General features: G+C 41.5%; 1 protein-coding gene across 2 annotated transcripts in view; it reads right to left on the minus strand.

Annotated features, from left to right (window-relative positions):
* The window catches only part of DYRK4 (dual specificity tyrosine phosphorylation regulated kinase 4), a 50553-nt gene that overhangs the window by 20008 nt on the left and 11292 nt on the right, over positions 1-19253 (minus strand). The window contains exons 1-4 of one of the 2 annotated variants that reach the window (XM_009938468.2): positions 10321-10677; positions 6393-6476; positions 4897-5046; positions 309-444 (exon numbers count right to left, since the gene is read on the minus strand). In XM_009938468.2, the coding sequence (XP_009936770.2) occupies positions 309-444; positions 4897-5046; positions 6393-6476; positions 10321-10344 (394 nt within the window). In that variant the 5' untranslated portion in view covers positions 10345-10677. Of the gene's footprint in view, positions 1-308; positions 445-4896; positions 5047-6392; positions 6477-10320; positions 10678-19253 lie in introns of those variants that run through there. The other variant, XM_075441642.1, reaches the window with a different exon arrangement.

Consider the following 19253-nt stretch of genomic DNA (forward strand, 5'->3'; position numbering starts at 1 on the left):
CGGTAATAGAATCTTGCTGTCACCTACATGACCTGTCACAAGTCTCAGACAAATACACGTTTTTTTGTGTAATGCATACTTTTCTCATTTACACATTTCTGTTCGTCCATTCATTCTCCTGTTGTGTATAAGTAGGGTTTCTACAAATCACTGAGCTCATCCATATTCCAGTCCTCCAAATTGTCAAATATTTCAGTGACCATTTAGCACTGGACCTCTGATCACTGAGTATCCTGACTGCACACACTCCCTATCTGTTCAGGTAGCCTGTCCTTCCAGTCTTTCTAGTGTATTCACTTATATTCTACCTGCAGCTGTCATAGGCAGTTTGACACTGGTGGTGGTGCTTTCCAGTTCTGACGGTTTTGTCTGGGCTCTGGTATCACTTTCAGAAAGACTGTCCGGAAGGTTAAATTGGAAAAAATTGCCTTGGGTTCCATTTTCCTGCCAAGCAAAAAAAAAACAAAAAAATATATTTTGTTTTCAGGTATTTTCATGAACATTCAGCTGATCTGCAATTATAAACATACAAAAATATATAAAATATGCTACATTCCAGAGACAAAGCTGCAAGATATTTATTTTGAATTTGTTGAGTGATCTTTATGTCAATTTTGTGCTGAGACAGAACAGGCATGCTTGGGGACTAGAACACCTTAGCCAGAGAGCAAATTCTGCCGATAGAGCTAGAGGCTCCTGGACCATGCAAAAATAAATCTCTATATAAAAGACGGAAGTTCATCTTCCAGGTTCATTCAATACATGGGTTCTTTCTTTCAATAAATGCTACAAACTCCCATGGTTTGGTTAAGTTGCAGTAACTCACATGAACTAGGGTAGGGTCTGAGTATGGTCTTCCTAGTACAAAGGGCAGGAAAGGTAGTCTAAGAGGCATTGCCCATCTCAGATTTCTATGTGGGCACGTCTGCTGGAGGGTTGTGGTAGAACCCTTGAGATTGCTTGTGCAGCTCACAGAACTGCAGGGACACCAGCCTGGGTCTGTACACACACATATTTGGAATGGAAACATGAAGACTGGTACAAGTGGGGAATGAATGGGCCTGTGCGGGTACAGAACTACTTGAAGGAACAAATTGCAGAAGAAAGGATATACAGATGTCACCTGTATCAGCAGGTAATCAACACCCCAGCACATGCAGATTCTCAGGGCTTCCAGAATGGGAAAACAAAGGGCAAACTACAGAATCAAGCCATGAAGAGACGATAGAGGGTTGGAGATTAAAGAGCACCAGATAAGGAAACAGAAGACAGTGTGCTCTGGCATAAGGATGTAGAGCGTGGGGGCCCAGGCCATGTTCTCCTCAGACCCTTCTTGAGGAGAAAAGACTCAGCTGGAAATGATGCATCCAGTGGATCAACACCTGGCTGAAGCTACAAAGAGGGCTATGGTTTCTGCAAATATAGAATGAGGATCGAGAACTGCTGAGCAGAAACAGGATCCATCTGATGAAGCATGGCAAGATTGTCTGCAAAAATCTTTGCTAACCCAGTGATGAGGTGCTTTTATTAGGTACATCAGGGAAGAATCATCATAACCTAAAGACCCTGATACTCATGGGGTAATTCAGTCACTTCAGTATCTGCTGAAGTGGCAAAAGCATTCTGGGAGATTACTGGACTGTGTTCTTAATGCAGGTGATATAAGATGCATTGCTGGACCTGTCACTCACATGCAAGGAGCAACTGGTTGAGGATGTAAAGGTCAAGGAAAGGGGAGCTTTGGCTGCAGTGACCATGTGATTGTGGAGTCTAAAATCTTCAGAGAAGTGAGACAAGCAGAATTGGAAACTCTGGTCTTCAGGAAAGTACCTTTTGGCTTGTTCAGGGATCTTCTCATCAGAAACACATGGAAGACTGCCCTGGAGGGCAAAGGAAATCAAAGGAGCTCACTGATCTTCAAAGTCAATGTATCTCCTTAAAGCACAAGAATAGCCCACTATAACTTGCAGAAAGTTGAGCAAACTTTGCTGAAGGCAAGCACGGATGAAAAGGGATCTTCTGGCCAGGGGCAAACACAGTAATGAGCACACAAAAAGTAGAAGCAGGGATGGGTTATCCAAGCTACAAGCAACAGACACTACTTGAACATGCAGGCATGTCTGGGAAAGCCAAAGATCAGCTGGAATTGCAGTGAGCAAGGGATGTGAAGGTCAATAAGAACAGTTGCTGTAAGTACATCATCAGCAAAAAAGGAAGGTTAAGGGAAATGTGAACTCACTGCCCAGTGGAATTTGGGATCTAGTGACCAAGGATTTGGAAAAGACCAAGGTACTCAATGCTTTTCATTGGTAAGCTTTGCCCTCAGGCTTCCCAAGTCCCTGAGTCTAGAAGTAGCATTTATGTGAAGAAGCATTACCTTCAGTAGAGGAAGATATTTAAAGACCACTTAAGTAGCTGGACATACCTAAGTCTGCAGGACCAGACAAGATGCACCTGAGGGTGTGGAAGGAGGTGGCCAATGTCATTGCAAGGCAGGTCTCTATCATCTTTGAAAGTCAATGGCAATCAGGAGCAATTCCTGAACATTTCAAAAAGTCAAACAGCACACCTACTGGATTAGCCAGCCTGAGTTGAGAGCAAATGGTGTCTGAACAACTTGATTGCCTTTTCTGACAAAGTGATTGGCTTGGCCAATGAGAGAAAAGCAGTGGACATTGTACACTTTGACTTCAGCAGGGCCTCTGACATTGTCTCCCACTACTGTATGCTTGAAGCCCAAAGACTGAGATATGAACTGGATAAATGGATCATAATGTGAGTGGAAAATCAGCTAGATGGTCAGATTCCAAGGACTGTGATCAGTGGCAACTGGTTACTAGTGACATCCCGGCGTCTAGTCTGGGGTTTCCCAGTACAAGAAAGGTATTGACCAACTGAAGTGAATTCAGGGGAGAGGTCAGGGGATGGTCAGGAGCCTGGAGCACATGATGTACAAAGAGAGACTGCAGGAAATATATTTATTCAGCCTGCAGAAGAGGAAGCTTCAGGAGTGACCTCACTGCTATCTAGTTACTTGGCAGGATGGTATAGGGAAAGCAAAGCCAGAATCTTCTCAGGGGTGCATGGTTTTAGGACAAGACGGGTATGTGGTTAATGGATACAAGTCACAACACAGGAAATGCTAGGAGAAACATTTTTTATCATCATAGTGGTTCACTATTGCAACAGGAATACACACAGAAGCTGTGGACAATCCAACCTTTGAGACATTCAGAACATAGCTGGAGAAGGCTCTGAGCAACCTGCTCAAAGTTTGCTCTCCTTGTAGTGGGAGGTTGGGCTAGATGCCTTCCAGAAGTCCCTTCCAACCTAAATTATTCCTTAGTTCATTTCAAATTTCTCATCCCTTGAGAAAGTCCTGATGACTCTCAGGGACAAGATGGAGACACAAGCGATCAGTTTCTCTCAGTGTCAGAAGGGTACAAAAGCCATATTCAATAACCAGCACACGGCTGCCAAGACAAGAAGAACCCAGGTGATGTGATATGACTAACTAGTGGGCAATACTAGTCCACCACATCCTTTCAAGAATTCCTGGCTGGTACCGCTTGGATACATGCGTCTTGGTGCTTGTGAGTTTTGGGTTAAGAACGTGTTAGCACGAGTGAAAATGGGTTTCTTTTGAAATGAAATCGTCTTCCCGCACTTGCCTCTAACCTTGCTACTTTTCTTGCAATATGAACTGCTACGAAAGCAGGGGAGCCAGGTATGAGGGGCACCACTTCAACAGCTCAAGTACAGGCCTGTGCTGACACAGGTCAGTCCTACTGCTACCTGCTCAGTCCCAGCTTGAGAACTCCACTCTGCCCATTCCAACACACACTCCCTCAGTTCAGCAATGCTGTGTCGTTTCTGAGGAAGGGTAAACAAGGAACGTCTCCAAAACAGACAGCACACAATCATGCTTTCTAGATTGAAATGTTTATTGTCCCCTGACATTTCTAAACCAAGCAAAAGGCTTTCTTATTGGTGTTCACACATCTTCTTATATAAGTCTAAAAATTCCATTTAAAGAATAATAAAAATCCTCTGTAACATGCTTGGCTCCCATCTCTTCACAGAAAATGAAATGGAGGGACGGTTGATTTTCAGATGCAAAGCTCAGTCACAGGCTTTTGTAGGAGCTGAGTGCAGGTTTGACTTATGAAGGCCACAGAATTAAGCTTTAAAGAAAACTTAAGTTATTTTGGAGACTAACCCATTGCACCTCATCGTTCACGCTATGTTGCATCTTGTAGCACACCCGCCGAAACCAAATTAAAGAATTTGTAGTAGTAGCAAGTTGCCAATTTCAAAGTGTTTGAGAAGACCTTTGACTTCCCAAACAAAATGCTTTATGTAGGGACTTCCAGTGCAAGAGATCTAGAACGACTTCCCATCAGAGCCCTACAGAGTCTGTCAAATCTCTCAATAAAGAGACTCCATTGAAGAAGAAGAAAGGTGAGAAAGGGATTGATTAGAGTAGTGGTGCTGTGTAGTGCAGGTCCCTGATCTGTTGGGGAGAGAAGCAGCAAAGAAAGAAGCATACAGACAGGGGATGGACACGGGATTTGCGAAAAAAATGAGAAGGGAGGAATACCAAAAGTGAAGATGACTTCAAAAACTTCCTGTTGGGTGTCCATTAAAACATCTGGAGAGAGACACAACCACGCTGGTAAGTAATCTATCTGACTATTTATAGTTCTTCCTCTTTTTTTGTTTTTTCCTCTTTAACTGTGGCTAAAACCAGAAACTGATGCAGATGCTGACACTGAATTCCTCTCCTCCCACACACAAACACACTCGCAACGCTTTCCCACTGACACTCTTAGCAGTACTTAGAGAGAAGCTGACTAACCAGGCAAATGCAAGCTGTCCGAGAGCTTTATAACTCACCTGAAGAGAGGGGAGGACATTCTGCAAACTCGTGTTTGTTATCTGAGGCAGGCTGCTTTCCAGGGGGGGAAGGTTTGCCGTGTCTGCCACCAAGCCATGCTTTGCTTGACCTTCCAGATGTGGGAGGGAAAGAACACCACGACTGATTTTCTAAACAGAAAGCGCAAGTAAACGTTACATAGCGACCTAGCAAGCAATTCTCTGTAACACCTCCGAACAACAGAGGGATTTAAACCCTCAGAAAATGTGCATGGTTCACTTCTGACACCTAATGGCGCAGGGGAAAGGAGCTGACGCTCTCCGGCAGCTCCCAGTTGTACCAATGGGCAGGAGCAGTTTGCCCAGGCAGCCTGGCGCGATTTAGGTCATGAAAGTTTCCTCACAAGAACACCTCCAACCAGCACCAGAGCAGTGACTGCTTCAGCTGGAGAAGGTGGTTGGGCTTGGAAAACAAACATCCGTTCCGGGCAGCAGGGCTCCTTTGAGTGGGGAAAATAAAGCACACGTAGGGTAATAACCAACCAGGAACTGTAAATGGCAGGCAACAGCATTAGCTGTTCCCAGTGGTGGAAGGGAAATTGGGACTGGACTGCTGCCAAACACCAGGGGTGGAGACGGTGGGATGGTCTTCCCTGAACTGGTTTCTCCATATTTCCTTGCCTCTCGTTTCCCATGGAGTTCACTTTGATGAGGCCCCTTTGTTGCACCCCTCGGTAGTGAGGAAAAAAGAAGTCCTGCCCAAAATTTGCTGAAAAATAAATGCTTATACTCATTTGAAAACTCCAGGATTATTAGTCCTTCCTTTAGACTTCTCCCATTTGTTATTTGCAAAACATTTCTATACCACTCATTCTTTAAAGTCAGTCATTTAAGGATGTGATTTTGTGAAGGTTAGGACCTCCAATGTTCTTGGATATCAAAAGTGAGAGAAATCACACTCATAGCAGCAAAGAAAATTTTTGAGGGAGATTATTTCTTCGGCAAATAATAATTTAAAAAATTGTTTTGAAATAGATCTGAAATAGATCAGCTATGCACTATCAAATATAGGACAAAGTCCAGAGACTTCAGGCTACAACCCACATAAGCCTGTGAAATTTTTGTCACTGGGGAAGGATAGAAACATATTTGTCAAGCTTTTGACAACAAAGGAGAGGTTTGGTATTTTCTCAAAAAGCAAAGAAACAAAGCTCTCAATCCAACCAACTTCAATGAGTAAGTTTTCTAATACTGTAGAAGAGGCTTTAAAACCTTAGAATTGAGATTCCAGAGGACTTTTGATGAAAGTTTCAAGAAACAAAAGTGGCAAGGCAGAAGAATGTCTCAAATGCAAAACCAAAATACTCGCAGGCACTTGGGACAGTCATACAGCTACAGGGGAAATGGAAGTGGGCAGGGAAGCAAGGACCTCCCCCTGCTCAGATTAATTTATTGTAAGGAATCTTTTAGAAAAGAAGCATTCAGATATTTTTCAAGTCAGCTGAAGAGTCACGTACCTGGTGGAAGACTCTGTTAGGTCCCAGATGATTGCTCTCTTGAACAGTCAGCTGAGACTGAGAAAACGCATCCACATGGGAAGACTGCAAACATTAAATGACGCTTTGATAAAAATTCTTCTGGGGAAAAATCCTGAAATCTCTGTATGGTTTCTGTGCTTCTTTCCTTTGTGGCAATGCCTGTGCCAACGCAGTGTATGAGAGAGGACCACAAAAGCTGCTGAAAACGCTCTGCGCTCTAGCAGTCCCTCTCCCAGTCGAACAGCTGCTTTGTGGGCAGGTGCAGAGACAGCTTGCTTTGCCTATTATGCCTCTCAGCATGCTTGACAGGGCCATGTGGCCAGTGGAGGGGAAGGGGGGCCTTTGCCATCCCTAAATATGTGCTCGAAAGCAGATAGCGAGTCTGCTTGGAAGGACAGCTTTAAACTGCCTCGCGAGATAGATTGTGAGCCCCTCCACTGTTAATACAGCATTAAACTGATTCAACTTGTGGCACGGATTTTATAAAAACACAGAACGGAGATATAGAAGAAAACCCATTGGCTCCAATCGACAGATAATATTAGCACCAAATACAAAAAAAGGAACACAGGCAAAGTGCTAAGAAGCTCATAATGTTTTAAGATTCTACTAGTGCTTTCAGCAGCTTTTTTGTAAAAATGAACCTGATAAATAGCACTGTACATTTCTGTCCAATAACAGACTGTAGTGAATTTAACAAGTCTTTACAGTAATTTAGATGCTGAAAACTCTGTGGCTACAGCACCTTGGAACTCTGCTCTACAGGCAGGACTGGACCCCACTGGGTTTCGTCAGGTGTACGCCCCTGTCCTTGGACTCTGAGACACAATGTCATTTGCTCATGGCAGGGGGGTTGGAACCAGATGATCTTTAAGGTCCCTTCCAACCCTTACTATTCTATGATTCTATGATTCTACGATTTACTCCTAGTCAAAAAAATTACCTTTAACCAGTTAGACACAGCAATTCCACTATAGGAGTTCTGAAGCAGTAGAACAGCAATATTTTCTCTAGGAACAGAGAAACTTGGAAGCACAAGTGGGGAGCTTTAGAGTTTCAAAATGACAAATTTACAGCCAAAATCATCTTATGGATGTGAACTGCAGACGAAAAATGCTTAAATGAAGCAGCATGGTATTCTTCTTCATCTGTTTTGCGGCCGGGGCTTCCATGACCTGTACCTGTCACACATTCTTAAATGGGCAGAGCACTGGCTGATGATAAAGCCATCGCTCTTTAGAATGACTTTTAGCCTATCCAGTGCCAGAGGATCAATTTTTAAAGGCATTTGTCATGGACTTCAGTTACTCCACATGAAAATACGTCTGCATGCTGGAGGAGCAGATGAGACTGCTGCATCTGTGCCAATACACTGCATATACATAGGAGCTGTAGTGGGTGAGGGATGCTTGTGTACAAACCGATCCATGCACATACAGTGACCCAGATCTCTCCGGGGCACATCGGCATTGCTACAAAGGTGCAGATCAAGCTGAACATACATGTACAATGGCTCTGACACATCCGGCTCTGCAAGTATGGACTAGGTGCTCAGAGAGGCTGTGGGATCTCCATCCTTGGAGATGAGGTTAGATTAGGGAGCTCCAGAAGACACTTCCAGACTAAATATGGAGAGAAAACTCTATGTACAAATCTACCTGATCACACAAAGGAAAAGCTGCCCTCTGACATGCAGGTTCAACTGTCTCGTTGTCAACTGTGAAGACACGACTAAAGCTGGGCAGACCAGCTAGAAACTGCCCGTTGGACAGCTGTGCTGTTAGTGTCCATGGTAGGTATTTTCCCTTTCTTTTCATTTGAAAAGTCATGGGAGAAAAAAAAACACAAATAAAAAAGTCCTTCTGCAAGCTTAAAGGGTAAACTTCAGATTCAGAACAAGCAGAAACAGCAGCTCTGGGTTCAGGCTTATTATGATAATCAGATATAGTTTGAGAGGAAAGCCCACGGATATCTGTGGAGCAGAGGAGATCTTAGGAAAGGCAAAGGTACTAAGACCTGACTTTGCAGGACAGAGTCAGTGATTCCTATCTTTGGAACTAGAGATCAGCTGGCCAGGGGCAAGGGATGAGGCACCGTAAATCCAAAACATCCCCAGAGCCACCGCAACAAATGCCCTCAGAAGAGAACCACTGGATTATTGCATCCAATATATGAATGTCCTAGAGCATGATATTCTTTGCCCAGTGCACCCAATGTCCCTGTGGCCACTATACTCCAGTGTGAATTTACATAGATGATCTATGGAAAACCCAGTGCCAGAGTATTTTTACAGGCAAACACTTCACATGCAAATTAAATATCCTGCATTCCAAGGGAGAATCACATCTGTTCTGAAGATGAGTTTGGGATCTACATTCATAAGTCTACTAGATATATCAACCCAGGTCTTAGCAAGACTACTAATTTCAGTGCACGTTATACTTTTTTCCACACCTCATCTACACTTTACTGCCAGCTAGCTTTGTTGTTCAGTTTCTGGAGCTGATGAAAACTTTACACTCTTTAGAGACAGTTGCTTAACCACTTTGTGCTTTTCTAACTACAAGTCATTATAAAGCCAGGATTTCAGAGAGAAACAGCCATCACTGAAAACCAAAGAAACAGTGGACTTCACATACCTGTACAGATTGCAGAGTCTTCACTCCAAAATGGCATTTTATTTCTTAGCAATAATTTTAAAAGGCTATGCAGAAGTATCTGTATTACTAAATATAAATTACAAAATATATTGCATTTACTAATAGAGCATGAACAATTCACAAAATGTCTTTAAAACTCAGCAAGAGCTAAGGAAGGAGGTGAGCGAGCTCCAGGGCATGATGTCAGATTTTGGAATCCATTTAATTTCCATTCACTAGGGAAAGATTAACAAGATTTTGAGGTGGACATTTCTCCTACTACGCTGCAAAAGCAAAATCAGTCCATCAGCCCATGGCCATGCCTTTTTTTGAATCACGGACATTTGTGATTCTCTTTGTCTCTCTTTCTCAAAACCTACTTATTAAGGGTTTGTAGTTCTTCAGTGCTCTTTGGACAATTTATTCAAAACACCTTAAAATCAATAACTGATCAACTCTCCTAACATTCCCCCAAACAGATAAAGAGCATAATCTTTTAGCCGTGGAAAAACTGATCTGTGCCTACAGCAGTCCTGCTGGTGGCTGAAGGGGGAGCAGCTGGATTGATAAGTGAGTCCACACAGCAACTTATTTGATGGTCTTGATCCAGATGACCCATCAGCTGCTGCTCTAGCAAAATCCTGTACATCTAGTACGGGATCTACAGTTGAGCTTTTGCAACTGGTTTAATTCTGGCAGATACACTCTAAAGAAAAACTGCAGCAACTGTTGCTATTCCACTCCATTTCACTCCCGGCTGTCATACTTCTATAGCATTCTGCCTGTCCTACAGCTCTAATATTGCACTTCAGTCCCAAACTATCACCTCCTGCTATTCCAGACCTTCAAATCATTACCTTGCTAATTCCAATTATCACTCCCGAAACAGAACAACGTCCTCATTCACTACCTAGTCTGCAGTCATAAGGAGTTTTAGGTACGGAGCATACAGCATTCTGCAAAATCAGAAACTGTTACACATTTTCATAATTCCCTGAATGTCAGCTTCTTTTTTTCAGTACTTGACTGTAGTAATCAGAAATGCATTAAAATTTTAGAAATTATTAAATACACAGCTGTATAACATACAGATTCCATTGTCTCCTCATTTAAATGGGCACTTTCTTCTCTCTATCAAAACTCAACAAAGACTGCAGAATACATACATGCAATGGAGGTGTTCAATCATGCAATATATTAAAAAGCCACAGCAAATGCAGTCATCTCACTCACTCAAAATATAGTAAGAACGTAAACATTTTCCCCACCTTGTCAACTATTTCTGTCAGCATAACTGCAAGAGCCGTTAACTGCAGGATAGAGGTTGTTTATTCCATTCGGTGAATGCATTTCAGGAAGCCCACCTTCATCTAGTCAGAGCATAGCAGGATCAGTTTCATACACAGTACCCTGATCAGAAAAAAAATGGATAACCCTTCTGCTTGATTTCAGATTTAAATTTTTATCCCGGAAATATGCCAGTGACTATTAGCTGCTCTAGTATTCTTTTGGTGGCCATCTGTTCTTTTTCTCAGCCTCCTTCTAGCCAAATATAATTTTCCATATTTATCATGGCAAGTCAGTAATAAGAAAGACAAATATAACAGGATTGGCTGTTCTCCTTGCCGTCTCAGTCTGTTCTTTCTCACTGAGCTCATGTGCTTGTGAAACCAAAAAACACTTGAACTTGTGTTTTTTCAAAATTTGTCACAGCAACCTTGCTATACAGTGAGTAAAATATTCACCAAGACTGCCAGTCTGGAAAACGAAAATAAATCAATACCTCAATGATTGATTTCTCATTGGACATTATGTGTCATTTACTGAGGACCAAATTGTGGCACCTTGGTCTGTGGTTCTTGCTGGCGTCAGTGCAGAGCTGCTCTGTCCCATGAGATACTGAGGCTCGCATTTTGGTGTAGATAGTGAGACAGAGCTTAGCTGCCATCCTGTCTTTCCTTTTCCTCTTTTGGGTGTTGTGCATGTGTGATGGAGCATTGATGGAGGCGTACCTATCCCCCCACCATCTTAGGGGAATATGTAAAACTGAAAATATAATGTGCTCTCCTCCTTCATACAGCCAAGGAATGGCATGTTCCCTGCTCGTCTTAAATCTGCTGACAACCCAGAATAGTTCTACTTTCACTCAGAAACCAGGGTTTTCAAAGAAGAAATACATGCTCACCCACAGAAGCTATTCTAGAAGGCTGCCACTTTTACTGATGCTCCTGGAATGGGCACCACTTTCCACAGTGTGGTCAAAGGACAAACAGTTATTCTTTTGCCTTCGTGGAGGTCCACTCAATGTCCTTGCCTAATGCAATTGCTGAGGTGCACCATCCTAAAAGCCACATCACTCCCATTTCTATCACTCCCACTTTTCCATTCTTCCAAGCCTGGCAACTCTCTAGCCAAAAATTCCTCCCCAGTATTACACCTCACATACAAGAGAGACTTCTCATTCTCTAGCCATATAACCACACAGACTGTCATGACAGCAGGGCAAGCTCAGCCCTGGGAACGCATGGAGATGTCATATGCTGGAATACAAATTAGACAGCACAAACACGCATCAAATGTGTTTAAGTTAAATTATTCACATACAAACATATACAGACAAACAAGCATGAGCAAGCACATGCATCTAGTTACAGTCCAACTCTTCTCTCCCCCAGGTACATTCAAGCATTTCTGATAAATTCACACCAAGGTTCACAAGAAGAGATTTAACTCCTGTAGTCTGTGTCATATATAACTCATAGATTTGTGATACTGGAAGTTATCAGTGCAGTCCACTGTTGATACCACGTTTATGCACCACATAGATGGGGAAGTACCCTGGTCACTTCTGGCACTTGTTAATAGCACTCAGTGTTCTTCTTTCAACCAGCTGTGCTGGGCTACGTGAGGTGGAGTACATGACAGAAAGCTGCATACAGCATTCCCTCTGGCTTGTTGTATCACAGCCATTCTCTTAATTAGAAGATTTATAATACACCTTTTTGCAGCTCCACAGCCCTCTGGGCCATACCTTTCCTCTTCAGGTGTTGACAGAAATGTTTTTCTTGAGAAACTACTAGCATTCCCAGGACAGCCTACATAGAAAGGAGTGAAAGACAGATCTGACCATGCTTTCAACTGTCCTCCATTAAGAAGAATGCCCTCTGCTTTATTTTCTTTGATTTATTTCTGTTCTTTGTAATGCTTTCTGTTCTCCTCATTTTATTACTTTCTTGTAAGCGTATTCAAATTTACCATGCTAAGTCATGCAGAAATAAAAACAATCTCTAGGATGATTCTTTTCTCATAACTGAAGAAGACCAACTAATTTTTGACAACTCAAGAAACTGTATGAAGTTTTCTCCTACATTTCTCAATAATACTCCCAAAGCAAGAGTTTAAATCATGATACACTGAAGTAAAAAGCAGTGCATAAAATGTTTCAGCTGTAAATTACAGAGCAGTTTTGTTAACTTTGAAGGAAATATTTGTGGTTGTTGTCATTTTTAAAAAAATACACATTTTTGAAAGATATTTAAGGAGGTAAGTGCAATGGTAGATAAATTCCTTGTGGATGCAATCACTGGCTGTGATCATCACATAGACAAAACATTAACTACAAATTTATTAAGTTTGGCAAACTCTCTGTGAAATAGAATAGTATTAGAGGTGAAGGAAATTAAAGAACTTTCCCTGCAAAGGAACAGTCATTCTGGAGTGGGAAGAGGGTTCATTCAATCTTAGCTTAAATGTTCAAGGTAAAGAAATTTCCCTGTGGAAGTGCCCCTGTCCTTTTAATGGCTTGGGCTTGGCTGAGAAGGAGCTTATGCAAATAATGTAGACTAGCTACCCCGAATTTTTATATCCCTTTGTCCCCAGCCCTGTGCTGTGGCACGCATACAGGCTTGGCTAGTGCCCTTGAGCAAGTCAAATGCTGCCACTGAAGCAGGGAAGGTGAAGACCACAAGTCCCTAAAGAATAATGTGAGTGGAGTTACCAGAAAACTTCTTCAATCGCTCCTGTTCTATTTGATGTAATAAAGCATATGAACTATGTCAGTAAGACTGTTGCAAAATCAGTGCAAAGGGAATGGGTGATGTAAGGTTTTGCATACATTCACTCGGGCAAAGATCCCATCAGATGGACCAACTAGTCCAAGTCTGCTGGAAATGGAAAAGCCAGTCACACAGTTTCTGACTCCTTTAGGATGCGTCTTCCACAGAAGACTGCAAAAGCTTGGGGTATGTTTAAGTCAAGTTCCAAACATTTAGATTATTTGCTAGGAAGTTGGCTGTTTAGTTTTTTAACAATTTGTATCATAGTTAGGATCTGCTCTTTCTCCTGGCAAATAAGAAAAACAAATTAATAATGCTGTTCGATTCTAAAAGGGCTAGGTAAGAATCATGGTGCAGTTTTACATAGGAGGAAATTAAGGCATTGTCTAGCTAAGGACATAATTATCATAACCTTGGAGATAACTCCTAATGTCTGAGCGAGGGTCCGTGACTGAAGTCAAATAGAATTTGGGTACATGGGGATTTTCCAAGCAGCTGTTTCACTGCAGGAAGCCACCAGCACTGTAGCAACATCATCATTTCTAGGAAACCGACTGGGCAAACAAACGACATAGCCTGGAAATCAGTGCTCAAACAGGTTTTTCTACAGCATCAATCTGTTCTTAGGGCTATTCCAAGAACAGAAAATACGGTTATTCCTGGACTCACAAACTGAAGAGGAATCACATGAAAAGCAGGGATTGGACACGGACCAGAGAATCTGATTTAAATCGAGTGGGATGCATAGATGAAATGTAGCTCTAGATGTGTTGAAAAGTCATGGGCAAAAAAAAGAAGATAGACAAATAAGATCATTATCCTGATGGAAAAGAATTTTAGACTTCCCTATCACGCCCTGAAAGCCTTGCAAGATCTTCCTTTCAAGAAAGAGTTCCAACAGTTTCTACCAATCTGCAGGTCAAACTCCGGAAACATCTGCGTCACCCCTGTGATGAATGGAAGTGCAAGGTGGAGATGCTAGCCCAGAGGAATCGAGGCCTCTCAGTCCTTGTATAGTTCATAACTACATTATGAAATACCTTCCCAAATACTACTGACACCAGGCAATTCACCTATACATTCAGGTAACTTCCAAAACAGTGCCATCTGGGGACAAAATCCAGGGGCATCATTTCACAATTTCATTACTTTAAAGGGGTATACTGGTATAAAATTAGTAGCACATCAATGAATGACCTCTCACACTGGTTTTCCTGTAGAAGGTCCATTTAAACAAAATGATCAAATGTTAGCTTTAAACTTAAAAAAACACATTTTTTAAAAGGCAGAACTTTTGATTTCAGATAAATACAAGTCACTGAGATCTCTATAGAATATCTTCTTTTCTCTAAAATAAAAAATAGACTGGCTGTCTACAACATACATAAATTTTTAATAAACTACAAAGCATCTCACATAAACCAAAAGCTCAGTTTGAAACCTTTTGCAGAACCCTAGGAAGTCTGGGATTCTACAAATTAAGCTTTTGCTCACCGTTTATGCAGAAACCTGTAAGATATTCCTGTAACTTAAAAATGTTAACAGTTCTTAACTTTGCAGCATTAGTAATGTTAATGTTTTCACTAAAAATTATCATCTTAACTCCCCTTCTCCAAACAAATTTAAATAATGATTAATCCCATAAAAATATCATATGGAACTGATGGTAGATGGAACAACTGCTCAAACTGTCTTCTTTCTGTTTTCCAATTATTGGAAATTTATTTTCCATTGTTATAGTTCTTTTCCATTCCACACAACAGGTATGTCATAACCTAATACAAACATTTGTACATCAAACAATAAAAACAAATGCCAACCACTGTTACCTTAGGCTGGATTCTTCTATTTCTTCTCATTCGCAAACAAGAGTTACTGAAGAAGCTGAAATCACAGCAGCTCTCGCTGCTGCTTGCTTTCCCCATAATGGCAAAGCTCCATGTTTTAAGTCTACCTCCATCACATTGTTCTCCTTGTAATTTAAACCCGACGCTAATGTTCAGCTAATCCAACCCGGCCACACAGGTGCCCCTCCATGAATAACAGCATGGGCTGACAGATGATTTTTATGGGTGAGCTGGTTGGAATCAAATCACAGGTTGTTCTACCACAGTTCCACTGCACTGACACCAACCCAGCAATGCCACACTGAACGGCAAACAGTAGCATATTTGCTGACGTGCTATGAAATCTTTGAGGACTTCGCGCAAGCACAACATGTTTGTCAATTAGGCTCAGCGTGATTGCAAAACCATCCCTTGAGGCACCACAAGGTGCATCATTTGCTTTCCTTTTCTTTCTTCCTGTTTTTTTTTTTTTTCCTTTTTCAAAGACACAGCCACAGCTTTCGCTCTCCTGCTATAAACACCAACTGCCTAATGAAGGTAATTCAAAGGTGATTCAGAGTTTTAGTGAGAATCAAAGAGTGCCCCCAAGCATTTCACTCACAGCTTCCTCTTAGCCCTCAAAACTACCTGCAGTCTTGGAATAACTGTTTCTAGGTAGTCCTGTCTGCTTGGATTTTAATCCTCTATGCACCCTGACAGCCTTTTAGATATTCCATCAGCAAAACAAATGCTTGCAGAAGGAGCAGCTTAAGCTTGGAATATTAAGGAACAGACTTCAGTGATCTTTTATTCAGCATGCTGTAAACTATTTTTGTACTCCTGACAGGCTCCACGGGGGAATAGCTAACAGTTAGTCTCAATTCATTATTTTCTTTATTTTTCTTCAGAGAACGATAAAGCAACTGAAGTTTCATAAAGAGCAGAAAAATGCAGACAAAATCTTTGACAAAAGTGAAATAAAGATTTAAAAAAGCAGAAGAGCAACACAAGCCTTATTACAATAAACCCATAGTGGGTTTGGGATAAAAAAGAGAAAAGAAATCTCAAAGTCCGCTTCCTGGAAAAGACTGTAATTAATAACAGTTTAATTCTGTATATTTTTAATGTGAAAAAACCCACTAATATTATGTGATCCTTATTTCAAAATATTTTCATGCCAAGAAAGAGTCAGGACCACAGAGACATTGCAATTAGAGTCAGGACCACAGAGACATTGAAATTATATTCTCTCCTTTGAAAAAAAAAAATTTGAAAAAAAAAAAGGCATGGAAGGAGAGAGAAAGATGAGAAAAAAGACAAATGGATGACGAAACAGAAATGCCAAGAAGTCAAACCCCCAGACTGTTTTAATTAAAAAGAAACAAAGAAACAAATGATAAAATCTGAGGACCATAGCTTTTCTTACTAAACAAATAGAATCTCCAAGCTTGAGACAGATTTTAGAGAGTCAGCAAAGAGTTTTTTCCGCATGGCAGGAGATATGGCAATAAAAGTAATAAATGGAAGGGCTCACTCTATAAAGTCTACAATTAACAAATTCTGTCTTTGCCTTCATATCCTGCTCCAATTCACATCAGTGAAGTGTTCTTCTGTTTCCGGGAGTCAAACTGAGAGCCTGAAAGGAGACAATGAAAGTGATGGAAAATGAAGAAATTATATGAAATCAAATGAGGTTTTTTGTGAAGTCTAGTGGAAAGATGGATCATTCCTCAGATCCTGACCCACAGTCACGATGAACTGAGCAAGTCAACAAGGAAAATGGGAGCTTTCATACAAGCATTGAGAAACTGGTCATATTTTAATAACGCTCTGTTCACATACATTATATATATGGAGAATATTAAGGAGATTTCACAGGAGAAGGATTTCCTTAACCATTATATAATAGTGTACAAAGACTAACTGGGGTTGAAGTAGTTGATCTCAGGAGGTGCCTTCCAACCTAAACACTTCTTTGACTGTAGTACTGCAATACACTGCTTACCAGACACACAAAGGTTGGGTTGAGCTGCCTCTTCACTGGTGCTACCACAGTCCTGTCTCATGCTTTGGACAATAACACTCATTTTCTTACCCTGAGTAAAGACACTCCCTGCATGTTCAACTCCAGGGTAAAATAATGTCATATGCAGAAGAGTAATAAATCATATCACTTGTCAGCAAAACCAAAATTCGCTCATAAATCCTTTTTCCCTTCACAGAAAGCGTGAAGAGTGCACAGAGGAGCTACTGCAGCATGTGCTGGGTAACACGTCTCGGGAAAGATATGGATCAAAATCTGGGAGTTAGGCACAGTGGCTGCTCAGGAACAGCCTGGCTGTGACGTGTGGAGGACAGAATGCTCCACATCACTTCAGTAACTTGCTTCCCCACTCTTTCAGGAGCAGCTGGAAAAATCTGCCTCCAAGTTTCTTTGGCAAGAAAGCTGAATCAAAGCAAATGAAAAAAGGGGAAATGGGAGCTGATCTCAGTGGCGAGGAGCTCACTCGTGCTCCAAAGCGCACACAGCTCAGCAGGGAATATACGCTCTGTTACCACCTACTGTTTATTACAACTTCCCTGGGGCTAATGGAGATTCAGTGGACAAAGGTGATAAACGAGGAGAATCAGACTTTCTATATACAACCACATAAATTAGAGGTGGAAAATATAGCCCATACAGACCATGATTTTTTCTCTAAATGATGATTTCAAAACTATTCAGTGTTATATCTGTATCTTGCTGATTTAAATGTTCCCAGGAACTTTGGCAGCTCTCCACTTCTATAGCTCCTTTGCAGGTAGCTGAAATTCAGCCAGCCCTTAGTAAATATATGTCATCTGCTTTTCCTTTACAGGCACACTTCAGCCTTCCTGGAAAAAGCTCTGGGCCATCGTGTCTGCCCAACACTGGCTGCAGGGATCTTTCAGAAGGGCAGCTGGAATGGGTGGGGGCAGCCAGGCAAGGCACAAGAGCGCGAAGACCCATCCACATGGCAGGAAAATGAGCTCAGAAGCGTTCAGTGAAGGATCTTTCTCTAAAGCATACCAGTTGGCCTGCCTTTCTGAAACCTCCAGGCTGGCAGCGGCTTCGTGGTTCTGCACAGCCGTGTGAGCACAGACAACGCGAGCATCTTTTGCAAGGGATTTGAGTTCTGCCTAAAACCACTACAGAACTACTAGATATCATTAAGGTTTTTGTGATGAACCTGCTAAGTCTTCATATACGTGGACGCAGAGCTTTAGCACACATCATGGCCTGCAGAAAATCCGGGCCTTTGATGTAAGATAGGACTAAATTCAATGAAGGCTGAAGTGGTCAAGGACAAGCAGAATTTTACAACTCTCATGGTTACAGATTATCTAAACCTATCATTATGATTTCCATCTTATCTTCAATTTCCTGAAAAAGTTATAACCTTTAACAACCAATATTCAAAGATTTTTTAAAAGCAGAATAACACATAAGCAAGCAAACTGTACACTGGAGGCAGTGAATGTGATCAGTTTCATTAGAATTTCTACGGATGAGGTTCTAATATTTTACTGTTTTTCAAAAAACGCTTAAAAGCTTTTAGAATACAAGCATTTCATTTGGAGCTCTCCAGCTTATGAGATTGAAATAGGGGTCTAAAGTTTGGAACCTTATGACCAAGCATAACTAAGTATGATTTGTCACTATAAATGGAAAATGGGGAAAAAAAATGCCTGTGAGCATTCAGCTGACAGTCCGTCAGGTCACTTTAACAAAGCTATTTGGACACAAGTGCAGGAAACAAGGTACTCTGCACCTGAAATTGGTAAAATTCTATTGTCTTGCTACATTTGAGACTTTCGGTGTCAAAAGCCTGTGCGTTCTGCTGCCATAACCTGAGTAAACAAAGATATATTTCTGTTCAGCAAAACTCTTCTACATTGAAGAGAATGTGGTTCAGTCATCCTAAAAGGTAACTCTCTCACTACCTTGGCTCCCTCTTAAACAGTCATACCCTCCCATGTCAGGAGAAATTATCCACCTTGTTAAAAACAAAAACCACCAAGTGCAAAAGATCACAGCTAAAATTAAGTTTCTACGTGCCAAACAGTGAGCACACAATGATGCCTTGCTTTCAGTTCTTTGTAGGGTATCCACCATAGATCAGCTCGGAATCAGCCCATTCAGTGAATTCTGCTGGGCTTTTCCAAGGTCACCAGGAAATAATTTATTTAAAAAACCAGAAAAATCTTAGCTGTTACTGGGTATTATCCTCAAAAGACCTGAACAAAAGCCTCCCGAAAGCAAGACTCTTCACAATATCAGTTGGCTTTGAAGCAAACTTC

This window comes from Opisthocomus hoazin, chromosome 1 (genome assembly GCF_030867145.1).
Source record: "Opisthocomus hoazin isolate bOpiHoa1 chromosome 1, bOpiHoa1.hap1, whole genome shotgun sequence".
Classification (NCBI taxonomy): domain Eukaryota; kingdom Metazoa; phylum Chordata; class Aves; order Opisthocomiformes; family Opisthocomidae; genus Opisthocomus; species Opisthocomus hoazin.